The sequence below is a fragment of the Erpetoichthys calabaricus genome, chromosome 9 (genome assembly GCF_900747795.2).
Source record: "Erpetoichthys calabaricus chromosome 9, fErpCal1.3, whole genome shotgun sequence".
NCBI classification, from domain to species: domain Eukaryota; kingdom Metazoa; phylum Chordata; class Cladistia; order Polypteriformes; family Polypteridae; genus Erpetoichthys; species Erpetoichthys calabaricus.
This window is the reverse complement of record NC_041402.2, coordinates 11,465,710-11,485,163: the sequence shown is the minus strand read 5'-3', so window position 1 is coordinate 11,485,163 and position 19,454 is coordinate 11,465,710. Positions and strand designations below refer to the sequence as shown.

General features: G+C 42.8%; 1 protein-coding gene across 1 annotated transcript in view; it reads left to right on the top strand.

The window, feature by feature from the left end:
- Positions 1–3,463: 3,463 nt before the first annotated feature.
- Positions 3,464–19,454, top strand: part of adgrd2 (adhesion G protein-coupled receptor D2) — a 324,978-nt gene continuing 308,987 nt past the window's right edge. The window contains exon 1 of the mRNA XM_051931976.1: positions 3,464–4,097. Coding sequence (XP_051787936.1) covers positions 4,046–4,097 — 52 coding nt within the window. The 5' untranslated portion in view covers positions 3,464–4,045. The remainder of the gene's footprint in view (positions 4,098–19,454) is intronic.

Genomic DNA, 19,454 nt, shown 5'->3' with positions numbered 1-19,454 from the left:
AGCAACTGTCGTCTGCAAAGATTAATTGGGACAAAAGCAATGCTTTTTTGATTGGCAACTGGAGGAATGGGGACCCCACCAGACCTGCCTGGTGGAGTCTTCAGTGGAATAGAAGAGTCTTCAGTTACCTGGGGGTTGTCTTTGGGACAGGGAGGTTTTGCTGAAGAAAACTGGGCAGACTGGGTAGAAAGAGTTCAAGCCAGGCTGAAAAAATGGAAATACCTTCATAAGGAGATCTCCTGTCATGGCAGGGTCCTCATTATTATAATTCTAATAGCCTCCATGTTCTGGCATAAGTTGCAGTGTGTTGACCCCCCATTATCTATCATCAAGACCATCCAGAGCATGATTTTAGAGTTCTTTTGGGATGGAATACATTGGGTGAGGCGTAGTGTCCTGTATCTGCCTGTAGAAGAAAGGCGGTCAGGGGACTCATTGACTTGTTAAGCAAGATGGAGGCATTTAGACTCCAAATGTTACATCGACTCTTATACGGACCCGAGGCACCTGCCGTGGAGACAGCTGGCCTTTACTTTATTTTCGCAGAGTAAGAGGCTTCAATTTTGCTGAACATTTTTTCTTTTTAAACAATGCAGTGTTTGTTTCGGTCTGAGTTGCCAAAATTTTATACAGTTCCGCACTTCAAATCTGGCACAGAAACCTCAGGAGTGACCAGGCTAAATCTGGAGAGTACTAATTGGGTTCATAGAAGAACCCTTTAGTGTGGAATCCTCTGATAGAATGACCATTATTGCTTTCAGAATTTTTTGTATCTAATCTTTTGACAATAGACTTTTAAAATATAATTGACCTGATTAACACAGATATGAGGTGCTGGCACACCCCAGCCCACCTAGCGACAGTCCTGGGCCATCAGATCATATTCGCCTGGTTGAACTTTTTCTCAGCCAGGTTAAAAACAGCACTGAGGAGGTCAGGAGCTGAGTTCTGTGTGTGCCGAATATTTCAAAGTGAGGACAAACTAGAGGCAGAGATAACATCACCTGCCATTATCGTGAGGCCAAATGTCACTGACCACACAGACAGGCCTGGGCACCTTCTCCGTTTTGGTACTGTAGTTGAAAAAGACTTTGAACTTTTACCAAAAAGAACTGTATAAACTGTGTGTGTCAAAGGTGACATTTTATAATCAATTGAAGGAGTTACCTGACACACTGTGAGGAAGGAACTGCAGGTCTCTGAGGAATATCTCAACTTCATGGAGAGCTTATTAATAAACTACCCATTACAAGAAAAAGACTTGGAGGATCTGCAGTGAGGATAACACACTCGGCCTTAGCCACAAACTCGTTTCTGTTTACGATTAAAGTTTCAGAGACTGACCAGTGTCCGTTCTGTAATGTGAGAGAAACCATTTTTCATCTTGTTTATTCCTGTGCACGGCTGAAGGCCGTTGTTCAGGTTCTTGGACTCTCTTCTTGGTGGATTTGGTTTTAAGTTCTCTACTATTTGCTTTGTCTTTTGGTATTAATTATTGCCAAAAATAAGGAATAAAAGTGTTATTGGAAATTTTCTGTTAGACAAGGCCAAGTTAGCAATTTAAAAACAAGGAGAAACAAAGAGGAAGAACCTTATGGGACTGACGGCTCTGCTGCTCTTTAAATTTTAATTAAAAAGTAGACTGAAACTTGATTTCATTATCATAAACTAACTAACAATTTAAGAAATGTTTTAGCGACATGTGGGGGACACGACAGGTACTTGTGTGCTGTGGAGGGGGGTGAACTGGTGTTCAACTTGGGAATAAACAAGACAGTAATGGTGGCATCAACAGTCATGTATGTTATTATTGTGCGGAGTAGGAGGAGTGTAAAGGGGAGTACAGGTGGTCTTTGTGTTATAATTGAATTATTAAACTATTAAAGTTATTATTAATGTGGCGGAGTAGGAGGAGTGGTAAAGGGGGAGTAGTTGGGGGTCGGATGTATGGCTTCTTGTTTATTATGACGGCTTGTTTTTTTTGATGTTAATTGAATGTGTATATTGTTTTGTTAATTTTTTTGTTACTGTTTAAATAAAGGTCATTTTAAAATATAAATTATCTATCTATCTAATCTATAGTTCCCTTTCACATCTATCTATCTATCATATCTATCTATCTATCTATCTATCTATCTATCTATCTATCTATCTATCTATCTATCTATCTATCTATCGTTCCTTTCAAATCTGTCTATCTATCTATCTATTATATAGTGCCTTTGACATCTATCTATCTATCTATCTATCTATCTATCTATCTATCTATCTATCTATCTATCTATCTATCTATCTATCTATCTATCTATCTATCTATAGTTCCTTTCACATCTGTCTATCTATCTATCTATTATATAGTGTCTTTCACATCTATCTATCTTATTATATACTGTAGTGCATTTCACATCTATCTATCTCATATCTATCTATCTATCTATCTATCACTATCTATCTATCTATCTATCTATCTATCTATATATCTATCTATCTATCTTATCCTATCTATCTATCTATCTATCTATCTATCTATAGTACTTTTCACATCTGTCTATCTATCTATCTATCTATTATAAGTGCCTCTGACATTATCTAATCTATCTATCTATCTATCTATCTATCTATCTATCTATCTATCTATCTATCTATCTATCTATCTATCTATCTATCTTATCTATCTATCTATCTATCTATCTATTGTTCCTTTCACAGTCTATCTAATCTATATATAGTTCCTTTCACATCTGTCTATCTATCTAATCTATTATATAGTGTCTTTTCACATCTATCTATCTATTATATACTGTAGTGCATTTTCACATCTATCTATCTATCTATCTATCTATCTATCTATCTATCTATCTATCTATCTATCTATCTATCGATCTATCTATCTATCTATCTATCTATCTATCTATCTATCTATCTATCTATCTATCTATCTATCCACACCAGATGTGTAATCATTTACCAGTTGCACATATCAGATTATTGTACATGAGAGACTGTTATCACTTGGTGCCACTCTACAGAAAGGAGAGGAGTCACATTCTCGACTCATCTCAAGGAGAATTAAAGAAAACAGGGGGCACAATTTGAAAGTGCCATGGCAAAGGGTCTGAACTCTTCTGTGAAGGAGAGGTTTCAGTTTTTGTTTTTAAACTTTCTGAAAACCTGTTTTTCCTTGTTATTTTGGGGTTTTGAATGCAGACTGATGAGCTACAGTGGCAAATTCATCCGGTTTTAAAGTTTAATGTACAACCAATAAGTGTCAAGTAGGTGCAGGGCTCTGAATACTTTGTGAACACGCTGCAGTGCCCTGGGCGTTGTGATGTATACGTTACATATACACTGACATTTTTGCTCTAGTGTTCTCTCTAAGAACTGACACCTTTTCAAAATGCTGGTATTATTTCACTTTTCATTTTCTGTTTGTTCTTTTCTTTTCTTCTCTTTTCAGGAGCCATGCAACTCCCAGTGTTAACATTTCCAAATGCGAATCATACAAAACATGCAAAAGTGCAGCTGACGTTCCCTGCTCTGCATGCTGTAACTGTCTGCAGCAGGGTGCAGTGGGACACCAAAGCCTCACATGTCTCCCACAATCTTTCTCTTATGCATCCCCTTCATTCATCAACGAATTTCCAACTGAGAGGCCAAAAGGACCAAAAAGGAGATATTAGCTTAGCCTTAATAGTACACGGACATCCACACAGCCTATAGAACACTGTTTGAAAATGACGGCAATGTGGCATCACGTTTGCGTCACCTGGCAAAACTCAAATGGGAAATGGGCAATCTTTGTGGATGGGAAGGAAGGACACTCTGGTGTAAATGTTCACCTCTTTACAAAATATTGAAGGAAATGAGTATTCATCATCGGACAAGATCAGGATGTTTTGGGGGGCAACTTCAGCGATGCATTTTCTGGTAATATCTCGGATCTCAACATATGGAGTGAAGTTCTCGATAAAAAGCAAATTGAAGGTGTCGAATCTTGTGCCCTTAATTATGCAAAACCAAACTTTTTTGTTGGGATTTTTCTAAGATGGCCATTGAAAAGAATGTGAAACAGTCTACTATGTCATTAACCTGTTCAGGTAAGACACCTCTAATATCGTGATCACCAGCTTGGATTTTCGTATTTTCCCGGCCTTCTGTCCTAGTGATGTTAACTAACGGTATTTCTTTCAAAGTGTACTGACAGATACATTTGTTCCATTTTGAAAGCGTTAATTCTCCCCTGCTAAGGTGAGATATGGAGGTTGGACCATCTGTTAACATCCTGTTTGATTCATCTATAGTCCCTTCCTAAATTGCATTGGGAAAAGATCTTTATGTTAGAGATATTTCAAATGTTTAGATAAAATGAATCTGTGCTACAGAATTCACTTGGTACAGCACACGTTTTTATTTAAATTAACTTTATCAATAACAATAGCTAGGTTGGCTCCCACCCCCTACTTGCTTCAGTCGTGAGCTCCCCGGGGTGGGCAGGCACTGGGCACCCACTATCTCGCTGCTGGCCATCAGGGTGCCCCTCTGTTAGAGTAAGCAATTGTATTTAAACAGCGTATATGAAGAGATCCTTAGTCATTATAGTTAGAAAATCAGTATTTCACTACAACTGTCTCTGTTAAATTTTGATTGAATAATAAAATATAGTAAAAAGTAAAATGTAATAAAAAGTTACATCACTTTATCCTCTAACTTACATTCTATAAACGTTGCTTTTTTGCATTTCTGTTTCGCATATTGTTTTCTTTTTCTTGTTTATTGGATTTTTCTCATTGTTCTTGATTTTGATTATAATTATTTATGCAGCTCCTTTTTTGTTCATTTCTTTTTTTGACGTTCAGTATCCACTCTTGCCATTCTTTTTCAATTGCAATCTAAAATTCGATGTTCTTGAACAGATCATTCACTTTTTTGCCTTGCCATTATAACCGACTGCATTGAAGGGCGAGTTAGCAGCACTCAGAGTGTCATGTGCTGTTATGGAGAGTGGCAGTGGTAATGAATGAGCCGAGCGGAGTGGAAGGGGAGTGGTTAAGGCTGAATATTGTGGACACAACTGAAAACATTTTTATATATAATTGAGAGATAATAACAATAATAATACATTTTATTTATATAGCACCTTTGCCAAGCCTGAAGGCACTTACTTTAAATCCGGAAATGTTGTGAAATTCTCCTTAACATGTTTTTAGGCTAGCGGTAGAGATGATTGTGGGTCTAATATCCTAAACTACCATATAGTCTGCATATAATGATAGCTTCTGTTCGAGTCCTACTCTGATAATCCTTTTTATCCTTTGGTTGTTCCAGAGATGAATAGCCAGTGGTTCAATTGCTAGTGCAAAAAGCATTGGTGATATTGGCACTCTTGTTGAGTATCTCATTCTGGATAAAGTAACCTGAGTGTGTGTTATTAATACAGACTGGAGCTTATGGACTCTTATTTAATCCATGCAGATGTATTGGGACCAAACCTGAATCTCTTTAGAGTAAACAGATAATAACATTCACTTCTACACCAAAGATAGTAAGACTTCTGGTGTGTCAGCATTTGTTGGTGAGCTTTTTATATTTAACAGGCACTGAAGGTATGAAGGCAACATGCACATGGATGAGGGCACATTGATGGCCTTGGAACCCCTGCAGATTTTTGCTTTATTTCTCCAGCCCATCTGGAGTTTTTTTTTTTTTCTGTCCTCCTCCGGTCACGTTACTTTATTCTTTTGTTACTTTAGTGTTGCCTAATCTTATTTTTAGTTTCATATAAAACTCTTTTTTCTTCATCTTATGAAATACTTTTGTGCTACACCCTTTTGCATGAAAATGTGCTGTGGAAATATATGTTGTTGTTGTTGGAGAGTGTGACTTTGATAAATCCGGTTTGGTCTTGTGATATTCTTGAGGGAGGCACTTTCTCTGTTCTTCTTTTCTCTGTTTTAATGTTGTTTAATACTGAGAATAAGGTCTAGCAAAAGTGTAACACGGGAAGAATAAGTCCGTTTAGGAGGGATTAAAGAGGGACAGTTGAAAGAAGTGCAAAACAGCACAAAAATTCTGACTGCTTGCCCTTTGCAGAAGTGTAACTATGGAGAGAAAATGACGTCTATGGAGAGAGTGCACCAAAATAGTCCTTGAGGTTAATAACGTCCTTTCCTCTGCAGCAGTGTGGTTTAGGGAAGCTCTGAACCGCACAATGAAAAAAAAATCATGGGATAACCCTTATCTCGTACATATCCTGTATGTATGTGAAAATATCAGAATGTAGTACATACCGCACAATGAAAAGAGAATTGTGGGATAACCCTTATCTCGTATGTATGTATAAATATCACAAATGTAGTGCGTACCGCAAAATGAAAAGAAAATTATGGGATAACCCTTATCTCGTATGTATTCCGTATGTATGTATAAATATCACAAACGTAGTACATACTGCACAATGAAAAGAAAAATTATGGGATAACCCTTATCTCATATGTATTCCGTATGTATGTTATCAATATCACAAACGTAGTACATACCACACAATGAAAAGAAATATGGGATAACCCTTATCTCGTACGTATCCCATATGTATGTGAAAATATCAGAAACGTAGTACGTACTACACAATGAAAAAGAAAATGATGGGATAACCCCTTATCTCGTACATATCCTGTATGTATGTAAATATGTAAATATATGTATGTATAAATATCACAAACATAGTATGTACTGCACAATGAAAAAAATTGTCCGTGACTGAAAACTGGTTTTGGCAGATACAGGCATATCTTTTTTGAAAGTTTGGCCTTGTGCCTTATTAATTGTCATTGCAAAGGCCAGTCTAACAGGAAATTGTCTGCGTGTAAAAAGTAAAAGGCAAATTTGAATCTGATGGGGTCAGGGATATCCAGGGAATAAGGACAGTTTGTGAGTTAGCAGCTGCGATAGTCTTACCCTCCAGTACATTGCAGTGAATGCTGGTAACAGTCAGTCTAGTACCATTACAGAGACCTTTTGCTGGCAGGAGGTTTCTGAGAAGCATGATGACTGAACCAATTTTAATTTTGAGTTTGTGCGGAGGCATACCAGTGGGAGTAAGACTATTAAGAAATTCTTCGGGGAATGAAAGTTGATCTGCAGGATCGTCTTTGACGATGGAGTCAATCGCTGGTGAAAGTCACTTTGTTGGTAGGATAAGTTTCAGCACTTGTTCATTAAGGTGTAGCGAGTATTCGTTGGTGACACTTAATATAGCTCGCGTACTGAGTTGTTCCAGAGTGACAGTTGAGAAGTCGATGGGGATCAGAAATAAAAGGGAAACAATGTGAAGGCAATGTCACAGGTGTTCCGTTTTTCCCGTCTCCAACATCGGGGAGCCATTTTTGCGAAATGTTGTTCTTCAGGAAGAGCTCTCATATTTGTCGTCAGTGTAAGAACATGTATGTGACGCCTCAAAGGTTACTTGTTAATGCAACTGGCGACAGTAAGTGCTTGGGAGCCATGCATAATGACGGGGAGAATTTGTCGGAAATCTCCACCCAATAGTACTGTTTTTGCCTCCAAATGGCTGCGTGTCACCCGTGAGGTCACGTAATAACCTGTCAACTGCTGGAATGCGTATGCATGTGTCATTGGCGCCTCGTCCCATATTATCAATTTGGATTGCAGAAGATGTTGAGCGTGTGGCGAGGTAGGTTTGATGTTGCATGTGGAAGTAGTATTCAGCCTCAACGGTATTTTAAAAACGGAATGTGTAGTTCGTCCACCCGGTAACAATGTTGTGGCTATTCCTGTAGATGCTACGGTTGTAGGAATGTCTCCCCTAGCTCTGATGGTATGAATCAGGGTTTTGTAGACAAAGGTTTTCCCTGTTCCTGCAGGACCATCTAAGAAGAAGCATGTTTGTCGCGGATGGGAATCGCTGTATGCAGCGTGTAAAACAGTTAGCGAGGGTGGACGCAACAGATACAGGCATATCTTTTTGAAAGTTTGGCCCTGAGCCTTATTAATTGTCATTGCAAAGGCTAATCTAACAGGAAATTGTCTGCGTATAAAAGTAAAAGGCGAATTTGAATCTGATGGGGTCAGGGAAATCCGGGGAATAAGGACAGTTTGTGAGGGTAGCAGCTGCGATAGTTTTACACTCCAGTACATTGCGGTGAATGCTGGTAACAGTCAAGGCAAGCGGGTGCGGGCAGGCGGCAAGCCAACAAAAACACTATGCTCTTAGTATGGTAAGAATCAGGTTTTTGTAGACAAAGGTTTTCCCTGTTCCTGCTGGACCATCTAAGAAGAAGCAGTTTGTCACGGATGGGAATTGCTGTATTGCAGCGTGTAAAACAGTTTGGAGGGAGGACGCGGTCGTGCGTATCCCATGGCGCAGGAGGAGGGTTAGAGTTGTGCGGGCAGGGCTCTGTCGTGCGTATCCCATGGTCTTGGAGTTGGTGGGCGGGGCTCTGTGAGTTGGCAGGCGTGGCTCTGTCATGCGTATCCCATGGTCTCTGTCTTGCGTGCCATGGTCAGCTGCTTAGTGAATTATACTGTATATATAGATGTAGTACATATGGGATACATGCGAGATAGGGGGTTATCCCATAATTTTTATTTTAATTGTGCGGTTCAGAACTCTTGTGCTTGTTGACTGGCTCATAGCAAAAAATAATGCAATGCACTTCACACAAGCAACAAATGTAGAAGCAGATTTCATGATACGCTGCTAGTGCACTCTTTTTTTGGAGATGGAGGTTGCAGATATTGCACTGGTGCAGCGATTACAAGTCAACTGAAGTGTGTGGCTGCTGTGATGACAAATAATGTGCTGATACAGATGGTGGGAATCCATTTTCAGCTCTGGGTGGTGCTGGGTCTTATATTTTTGTTATCTATATATATAATTCACTAAGCCGCAGCAAGCAAAACACCATGGAGCACGCAGGACGGAGCCACGCCCACCCAACTCCTAAGACCATTGGATATGACAACAACTCACAGAGGCCACGCCCACCAACTCGGACGCAGCAACTCACAAAAACGGCGTCATTCGCGTTCGTCTCTGCTACAGTCCCACATGCACCTCTGAGCCACGTTGACTTTTCGGTTATGACGCACGACGCATCCACCATCGCAAACGTTTTTACACGCTACATACAGCAAATTCGCATCTGTGACAAACATGCTTCTTCTTAGATGGTCCTGCAGGAACACGGAAAAACGTTTGTTCTACACAATACTCCTTATTCACCGGCCCACGTCACCCTCGCTCTCCAGGCACAAAACACCACGAAAGTCGCTTTCGTCCTCCATGGCACACGCACAACAGAGCCCTGTCCACCAACAATTTGTGCGAGGGCGAAAGCATTTGCCAAGAATGTTTTCATTAATCAAGAACGAAAGTCGGAGAGTTCGAAGACAATCACATACCGTCGTAATTCGACCATAAACGATGCCGATCTGGTGATCCTGCAGTGTTATTCCATGACCCGCCAGGCCAGCAGGTCATGTTTGTCGCAGAGTGAATCGCTGTATGGCAGCATCGCAAAACAGTTTTGTTTGTCGACCAGGGCACGCAAGAAGCAGCATGCAACAGACCGTGTGATTCGCAACGATGGAGCCACGCATGCCAACAATCTCACTAAGCAGCCGACACATGGCACACGCACGTCAGAGCCCTGCCCACCAACAATTTTTCGCGAGAGTTAAAAGCATTTGCCCAAAAATGTTTTCATTAATCAAGAACAAAAGTCGGAGGTTCGAAGATGATCGCATACCGCCGTAGTTCCGACTATAAACGATGCAGACCTGGCGATCCGGCGGCATTTATTCCCCATGATCCGCCGGGCAACCAAAGTCTTTGGGGTTCCGGGGGGGAGTATGGTTGCAAAGCTGAAACTTAAAGGAATTGACAGAAGGGCACCACCAGTGTGGAGCCTTTGCTTAATAGACTCAACACGGGAAACCTCACCCGGCCCCGGTACAAAAAGAACAATGAAAAGTCAACGTGGCTCAGAGGTGCATGTGGAGCTGTAGCATATGCGAAACCGACTGGGCGGTGTTTGGAAAATGAATAGTCAACGTGACTCACAAGGGCATGTGGACTGTACACAGACGAAAGCAATTCAGGTGAGGAGTTGGGGGCGGGCACATGAGCAGAGCAGTGAGTACTGAACGATGACTAAGAGATGACTGTTCACCCATCAATACATCGTCCTCACTGGGCAGTCCTTCCCCTCACACCCCGTTCCACCCTCCGCACTGCGACTGCCATCCAGCCCCGCCCCTCGCTCTGGGAGGTGGGGCGCGGCGGCGGTCCTCCAGTTTTCAGTCACGGACAATTGTATGTTGCTCTCTCCAGAGTTTCCCTTACAGTCATATCCTCAACCCACCCCATAAGAAGAAGCATGTTTGTCGCGGATGTGAATCTCTGTATGCAGCGTGTAAAACAGTTTGTTTGTCACGGATATGAATCGCTGTATAGCGGCATGTAAAACCATTTGCAAGGGAGTTATCCCATGATCTTACAGTTGGTGGGCGGGTCTTGTTAGTTGCTCTTGCAAGCGGGCACATGACCAGGCAGTGTGTATGCTTCGAGAATGAGGGTGGATGCGACAGGACCATCTAAGAAGAATCATATTTGTCGCGGATGTGAATCGCTGTATGCAGCGTGTAAAACAATTTGTTTGTCGCGGATGTGAATCGCTGTATGCAACGTGTTAAACAGTTTGTTTGTCGCGGATGTGAATCGCTGTATGCAACGTGTAAAACAGTTTGCGAGGGGTATCCCATGGTCTTAGCAGTGTCTATGCTTCGATGTGAATCGCTGTATGCAACGTGTAAAACAGTTTGTTTGTCGCGGATGTGAATCGCTGTATGCAACGTGTAAAACAATTTGTTTGTCGCGGATGTGAATCGCTGTATGCAGCGTGTAAAACAGTTTGCGAGGGGTATCCCATGGTCTTAGCAGTGTCTATGCTTCGATGTAAATCGCTGTATGCAGCGTGTAAAACGCTGTATTGTATGTTGCCCTCTCCAGAGTTCCATCTTTTCATTCACCTACAGTTGTATCCTCAAAACCAACCCCATTTGGACAACTGTGTCTTTCAGGAAGTGTTCACCCATCAATACATAATTATGCGGCGTAGGCTAGTTTCTTATATTTTTGTTTGTTCAGTTTCTTTGCTAACTTGGGTCTTGGTGAACGCTGGTGTGTCACCCAAAATGTTGTGGCGTGTCACCTTTGACCTGCGTGTCATAGATTTCACCATCACAGCTTTGGACTGATAGAATTCTGGTGTGACAAATCCCCAAGTTACTGGCTTATTTTTTCACACCTGCCCCTCAGAAACCATTTGTTGAGTGAAGCTTTCCAACTGGGAAGTTTGGTCTCCTTGCAGGGTCTGGTTGTGAGAAGTATGTCCTGCAGAGAATCTCTTGCCAAACTGGTTTTAGGCTCTTTTCCTCCAACCCTGCAATAAAATTCCTCACCTTAAATTAGTCCTAAAGACTCTTTGTGTTAGGGTTGCCAGATTAGAAAATTAGAAATACAGGACACTCTTAATAAAATCCCTGTGTGCGTCCAGTTGTCCGTATGTGTGTGTCTTCTGGTGAAGTGCGCATGCGCGGGGCACAGTGTGACGCACGATATTACTGTCAGAGAAAATTAGAGTCGTTTTACAGAAATACAAACCAGTGGTACTACGAGAGGAAATTAAAGGTACACAATACAGTGACGCATATTACAGCCACATACAAGCCAGTATTACTGTCAGAGAAAATTAAAGGCATATTACCAACGCGCACGGCTGTATTACCGCCAGAGAAAATTAAAGGTATATTACGTACGTTCAAGCCAGCAGACTACAAGACAGTATTACTGTCACAGAAAATTAAAGACACACAATACACGGCGGCAGCCCACGAAGAACAGTCAGCTCAGCAAGTAAACATCAACAAGAAAGGCTGAAAGAAAGAAAAATACGACCAACAAACAGAATGAGGTCGAGGTCCCTTGCCATTTAATATAGACTGTTCCTACTAATGTTTATGCAGTACTGTTCTAGCGCCCGTTATTGTAATAAGCTTAATGTCTAGTATATATATATAAATTTATACATGCCCCCTACACACCCAGACCAATATATTATATAAACGTAGAGACATAGGTTAAAAACATAAAGCAAGGATTTTAATGGGTTATGAGGAAAAACAAAAGTAAAATCATTTGAAAATATTTATTTAATACAGACAACACAGAAATATTATTATTATTTAATACAGGCAGTTAGAAAAAAAGTGGGCCGTGGCAAGTAGTAACAACACACTCTGTTGACCCCCGTATGTTACAATGCTGATCCCAGAACTGCACAGCAGCGCGGCTGGAGAGCAAAACGGTAAGAGTGTCGCTGTCCTCAGCCAACCACCGCAACTGAACAAGTTGCAAACAGGCAGCAAACACTCGTTTCCCTCGTTACATTTGGGTTATTTTCATCAAGAGAATCTGATAAAAGAAAGTATAATTACTTATAAAGTTACAACTAAGTACTCGTTAGTAGGCAGTAAAAATATATTTTATAAGAAATTTGAAATCGGAGCAAAATACGGGACATTTGGGTGTCCCTGAAAAGGTCAGTATGGGACAGGGGATAAAATTATCAAATACTAGCAAAAACCTTGCGCTTCCGAAAGCAGGGAGAAGATCACGTGACTCCCCCCCCCCCCCCCCCCCCCCTTAACTCTCCATCCCTCCACAAACACACAAAGACAGTCTCTCGATCCCAACTCTCCTTTCGCACACCGCGTCTACTAAACACTAAGAAACACTAAATAGAAACACTAAAGGAAAAAATACTATTCAGTAAGTAGCGCGTCTACTAAACAGTAAATCAGCAAAGGAGAAAGGACTTTAAACACTAAGGGAAACGAACGGCAAGACCGTGCCAGCTGCGGAGCTCAGCTCTGTGCGAAATGAAGTAAATGAAATGAGGTTGAATGGGAGGGAGATGATCACGTGACTCCAACACCCGCCTTAACTGTCCATCCCTCCACAAACACACAAACACAGTCTCTCAGATCCCAACTCTCCTTTATATATATATAGATGGGACATGTCCCTTATATAAGGGACGTCTAGCAACCCTAGTTTGGGTAAGACATGAAATTACTGCTGCTGTCATCAGTTTAATAAAACACTTAATATTACATTTGTGTTGTCTGACTTACAAATAAAGACATTCAAAATATTTATCAACTTATATACAAAATTTCATGCCACAACAACCCACTATGAACTTACGATTTTTGTTTCATTAGAGTATCGTCTTACCGTGATCTGTCTTAGGATTCCCTGCCGCCACCCAGTGTAGTCAGTACACAGACGTCGTGTTTGTCAGACCTGCGACGAGGGGGTCTTTTTAAGTCCCAGCTCTCAAGCACTTTCAAGTTAACTTCACATTTATTTACCTTTACATTTATTTGTTTGGCAAATGTTTTTAGAGGTCATAAGTTTAGATCCCATCATCCATCCATCCATCCATCCTCTTCCGCTTATCCGAGGTCGGGTTGCGGGGGCAGCAGCTTGAGCAGAGATGCCCAGACTTCCCTCTCCCCCGGCCACTTCTTCTAGCTCTTCCGGGAGAATCCCAAGGCGTTCCCAGGCCAGCCGAGAGACATAGTCCCTCCAGCGTGGTCCTGGGTCTTCCTCGGGGCCTCCTCCCGGTTAGACGTGCCCGGAACACCTCACCAGGGAGGCGTCCAGGAGGCATCCTGATCAGATGCCCGAGCCACCTCATCTGACTCCTCTCGATGCGGAGGAGCAGCGGCTCTACTCTGAGCCCCTCCAGGATGACTGAGCTTCTCACCCTATCTTTAAGGGAAAGCCCAGACACCCTGCGGAGGAAACTCATTTCAGCCACTTGTATTCGCGATCTCGTTCTTCTCGGTCACTACCCATAGCTCATGACCATAGGTGAGGGTAGGAACACAGATCGACCGGTAAATTGAGAGCTTTGCCTTGCGGCTCAGCTCCTTTTTCACCACGACAGACCGATGCAGCGCCCCGCATCACTGCGGATGCCGCACCGATCCGTGGACGTGAATGTCATGGTAATGGTGGGCTTTCAATGATTTCTTTAAACGATTCCTTGCTAGGGTGGAACATATTGTACATCGTTAATGACCTTGGTGAATTTATTTTGGATTTTCTAAAATAAAAAATTATCATGCAAGCTCAGATATCCACATACACCTCAGTTAATATTTTGGTTGAATGTCCCTTAGCAAGTTGCACCTTGACCAGACCGCTTTTGGTAGCCATCAACAAGCTTCAGGCATAATTGTGGTGGGATATTTGGCCACTCTTCTTGGCAGAACTGTTGGTTTCCTGGCACAGACCCGGCTGTTAATTACGTCCACAAATTTTCAATAGGGTTGAGGGCTGGACTTTGGGAAGGCCATTCCAAAAGCTTTGTGTTACTCTGCTTTATCCATTCCACAAACAGTTTTGATGTGTGTTTGGGGACCATTGTCCTGTTGGAGCACCCAATTGTGTCAAAGTTGCGACCCGTCCAGCTATTGATCTGAGGTGATGTTGAAGGAATTTGGAGGTAGTCCTCCTCCTTCTTCATTATTCCATGTACCAGTACTGCTGGCAGCAAAACAGCCCCAGAGCATGATGGTACCACCACCATGCTTCACAGCTGGTACAATGTTCTTGGGTTTGAAAGCCTTACCTTCACTACTCCAAATATTCCACTTAAATTGTGGGTCAAATAACTCAATTTATGCCCTGTCTGATCATAAAACTTTCCTCCAGAAATCTTTCTGCTTATCCATGTGGGTAGATGCAGATTTCAGTCGAGCTTGAAGGTGTCGATTTTGGAGCAGGTCCTTCTTTCTTGGACAGCACCCTCTCAGTCCATGGTGAGGTAAAACTCACTTGACTATAGACAGTGACACTGGTGTTCCAGCAGTTTCCAGTTTATGGCAGGCTTGCTGGTTCCTGGGTTGTTCCTGAATATCCTAACCAATTTCCTCTCAGGTGAGGATGACAGTTTGGATCTTCTTCCAGACCTTGGCAAAGTGTAGACACCTCCCAGTAACTGGTACTTTTGTACAATTAATTTGAACTGATCATCTTGGAAGCTGCAGTTGCCTAGAAATGGCTCCAAGAGACATTCCTGACTTGTGTCAATCTACAGTTCTCTTTCTTAGATCTTCACTGAGCTCCTGGATTTTAAGATGTACAGAGTGGTTAGTCAGTCCAATGGGTCCCGTCAAACAAAACCTTGTTATGGTGGCACGGAGAAGCTACCAGCTATAGTCCAATTCATTATCACTAAGGAGAATTTATTAGGCCTCGGCCCTGTCAAGTTAAAACATGTTGTACTATAGAACCTTCAGTACCACTTATTTAAAATTTTAAGTGGGTGTTGTTTGGAAGGGTGACAGAACAGAGAGAAAGATTTGGGGATCTGCCCCGTATATTATACAGCAATTTATCACCACAGTGATTGTCAGGAGAGAAGATTCAAAAGACTGAGTCCAAAACAGAGACTGAAGGAAAGGGGAAGTGGTTGTACTTTTATAGGCGGTGGGCAGGACGAGGCAGGTCCATGAGGGAAGTCAGGTCAGTAGGAGGGCCTGATCTAGAAGGGGATGTGGAAGTTGATAAGAGATCTAGCTGGGTTTCCTTCTGATGATCTGTAGAAGAGGAAGAAAAGATATTAGTGCACTTCATCCAGAATTCAGAATATCTTTATTGTCATTGTAACAAATACAATGAAATTAGGTGCAGTCCCTACGGTGTCAAAATATCTTAATACATAATTCACCAGTCTTCTCACTCACTCCAAAGCCAAATGCGAAGTCGCCTTCTGCGCAGCTGCCTGAAAAACCTTACGAGACCGACATCGCTGCAGGCGGCGGATTTACAGCCGCGAAAATTGAAAGAAAATAGGCGACTACGGCCGCGAAAATTCAAAGAGAAAGGCGACTTTGACCGACATCCAACCCCAACATCGCGGGAGGCGGCGGATTTATGGCCGCAAAAATTCATAGAGAAAGGCGACTTCGACCGACATCCAACCCCAACATCGCGGGGAGGCGGCGGATTATGCCGCAAAAATTCAAAGAGAAAGGCGACTTCGATTAAAGCTCTAGAGGCCTGAAAGGCGATTTCGACTACAGCTCGAGGCCTAATTACGCCATTCATTCAATACACCTCTATCAGGTTTGTGGTGCTTATACTTATTATATATATATATATTATACTATTCCACTCGTGCCCGTTTGATCTTACGTTGTCGAAACGGGCTCTTTGTCTCGTAAATAAATATAATTACAAAAGGATAAGAAGAAATAGAGGTAGAACACAAACATTCAACATAAGACCTTAATTGGCACATAAACACTGTTGCACAAGATGTCATCTATTGCACTGCTGCATTGGAGGTGATTAGGTGGCATTCAGTGTCCTGATAGCAACAGGGTAGAAACTGTTATTCAATACAATACAATACAATACAATTTATTTTTGTATAGCCCAAAATCATACAGGAAGTGCCGCAATGGGCTTATTCAGTCTATTAGTCTTTGTTTTAATGCTCCTATATCTTTTGCCTGATGTCATGAGCGGGGTGTTAGGTGTCTTTTAAGATGTTTTCCGCTTTCCCGAGGCAGCGAGAGCTGTGCAGTTCATCCAGAGGGGGTAAAGAGCAGCCGATGATCTGCTGGGCAGTCTTTACAATCCGCTGAAGTCTTTTCCTCTGCGCTGTTGTGCAGCTGGAAATCCACACGCAGAGGCAGTAGCCCAGGACACTCCCGATAGAGCAGCAGTAGAAGGACACCAGCAGTTTTTGGGGGATATAATTCTTCCTGAGGACTCTCTGCTGAGCCTTCTTCGCCAGCTCAGCTGTGTTCACACCCCAGGACAGGTTTTCCATGTTGTGGACTCTCAGGAAGCGGAAGTCTGACACCCTCTCCACACCGTCCCCTCCGATGTCGAGTGGTTTGATGCCCGTTTTTCTTTTTCCTGAAGTCCACAACGAGCTCCTTGGTCTTAATTGTGTTCAGGAGCAGGTTGTTGTCAGTGCACCACGCTGCCAGCTGCTCCACTTCGTCCCTGTAGGTGTACTCATCCTCCCCAGAGATGAGCCCCACCACAGTGGTGTCATCTGCAAATTTGACGATGGTGTTGCTGTGGTGGGCAGAGGCGCAGTCATGTGTGTACAGCGTGAAGAGCGGGGGGCTCAGCACACAGCCCTGAGGAGAGCTGATGCTGATGGCCGAGGAGATGTGAGGGCCCACCCTAACCCTTCGTGTGCAGTCTATCAGGAAGTCTTTAATCCATATACAGGTGGAATACGGGAGTCCCAGGGCTAGAAGCTAGCACACCAATCTGTGAGGGAGGATGGTGTTAAAATCTATAGCTAAAATCAATAAAGAGGAGATTTTGCGTAGCTCCCCTGGTGCTCCAGATGGGACAGGGTAGCATGGAGAGCAGCAGCAACAGCGTCCACGGTAGACCTGTTAGCCCTGTAAGCAAATTGGTGTGCATCAAAGGTGGGAGGGATGAAGGACATGCATGATACGACTCCGGACCAGTCTCTCAAAACACTTCATCAACACCGGGGTGAGCGCTACTGGCCAATAGTCATTCAGGCAGGTTATGGGCGATTTTTTTGGTAAAGGGGAGTAAGATGGAGGATTTCAGACAGGGAGGATCTGAGGCCTGGGACAGTGACAGGTTAAAGATCTTTGTAAAGACCCCAGCCAGCTGCTCTGAACAGCTCCTCAACACACGTCCAGGGACACCATAGGGACCTGCTGCCTTCCTGGGATTGACAGCCTGGAGCGAGCATCTCACCTCGTGTTCCTCCACCCTAAGGTTGTGAGCTGCTGTGTGTGTAACAGCTGCCTCTGGTAATTCCACCTCAAAGCGAGCAAAGAAGTGGTTCAGCTCCTCTGCCACTGAGGCGTCACCTTCAGCAGCTCCATGACTGCTCCTGTAGTTGGTGAAGTGCTGGACCTCCCTGCCAAACCTGCCTGCTATTATTACTGTCCAGGTGCTCATCAATCCTTCTCCTGTAGTTCCTCTCTGTCCTGTAATCCGACTCGGCGTCTTTCCCTCAGTTAAGCCCTTTGATGGCCTCCTATGTATATATATATATACAGTAATCCCTCGCTATATTGCGCTTCGACTTTCGTGGCTTCACTCTGTCGCGGGATTTTATATGTAAGCATATCTAAATATATAACGTGGATTTTTCGCTGCTTCGCGGGTTTCTGCGGACAATGGGTCTTTTTACTTCTGGTACATGCTTCCTCAGTTGGTTTTGCCCAGTTAATTTCATACAAGGGACACTATTGGCGGATGACTGAGAAACTACCTAATTAGAGCACACAGTTAAGTTCCTGTGTGCTGATTGGCTCAGCGACGGAGTGCTGCATTAACCAGGAAGTCTCATCTCACTCATTCAGCATTAACGTGCTCCTGCTACTGCTTCAGGGGCCGTGTCCAAGCACCAACAGAAGATGCAAATGATTGCAGAAAGTGTAAAAGTTTTGGATATGTTGAAGGAAGGGAACAGCTACACCGCTGCAGGGCACCATTACGGCATCAATGAGTCCACGATTCTTTTTATTTAAAAAGGAGGAAAAGCATATAAGATCTACGGCCGCAGTGTCCTTTAACCAGGGCGCAAAACGAGTTGCAAGTGGATGTGATAAGGCAGTAGTCTGGATGGAATCTGCTTTAGGGGATTTGGACTGAAGAGTGCTGGAAGAAGAACAACGCCGGTGCTACACAGTCGCCTGAAGAGGCTCCTTTAGAAGAGTTGTAACACTATCCTTTGTTGTGCAGTAAAATTAAACTCATCGTTATTGGACAAGTCGTCGTGTCATTGTTGGTGAGTAACCATAATTAATTATCTACGTACAGTACTTATTACATGTACATAGTTTTAGTGTCACTGTACACACATTTTACTGTATACAATTTTTTTGCATTGTACATATTTATTGCTGGTGGCCTGTCTGTTGGAATGGCTGTAACATATGTGATATCGGAGACATCATAATGTTTGTGTGAAATTTTCCCAGTGTAACAAGTTTCCAACTGTGTCCCCGTGTTCTTGATGAACTCATTTATATGCAACATCTCGATCCACTGCACTAATTTCCCTTCATGATTTTAAACACTTCAGTCAGGTCTCCTCCTCATCTCCTGTAAAGGCTCAGCTCTTTTCATCTTTCCTCATAACTCATCCCCTGGTGTCCTTGAATCAGCCCCGTTGCTCTTCTCTGGACCTTTGTAGTACTGCTATGTGCTTTTTATACCCTGGAGACCCAAACTGCACCAGTACTCCAGATGAGGCCTCACCAGTGTGTTATAAAGACTGGAGCAGAACCTCCTGTGACTTGTACTCCACACATCAAGGCACTATATACCCTGACATTCTGCA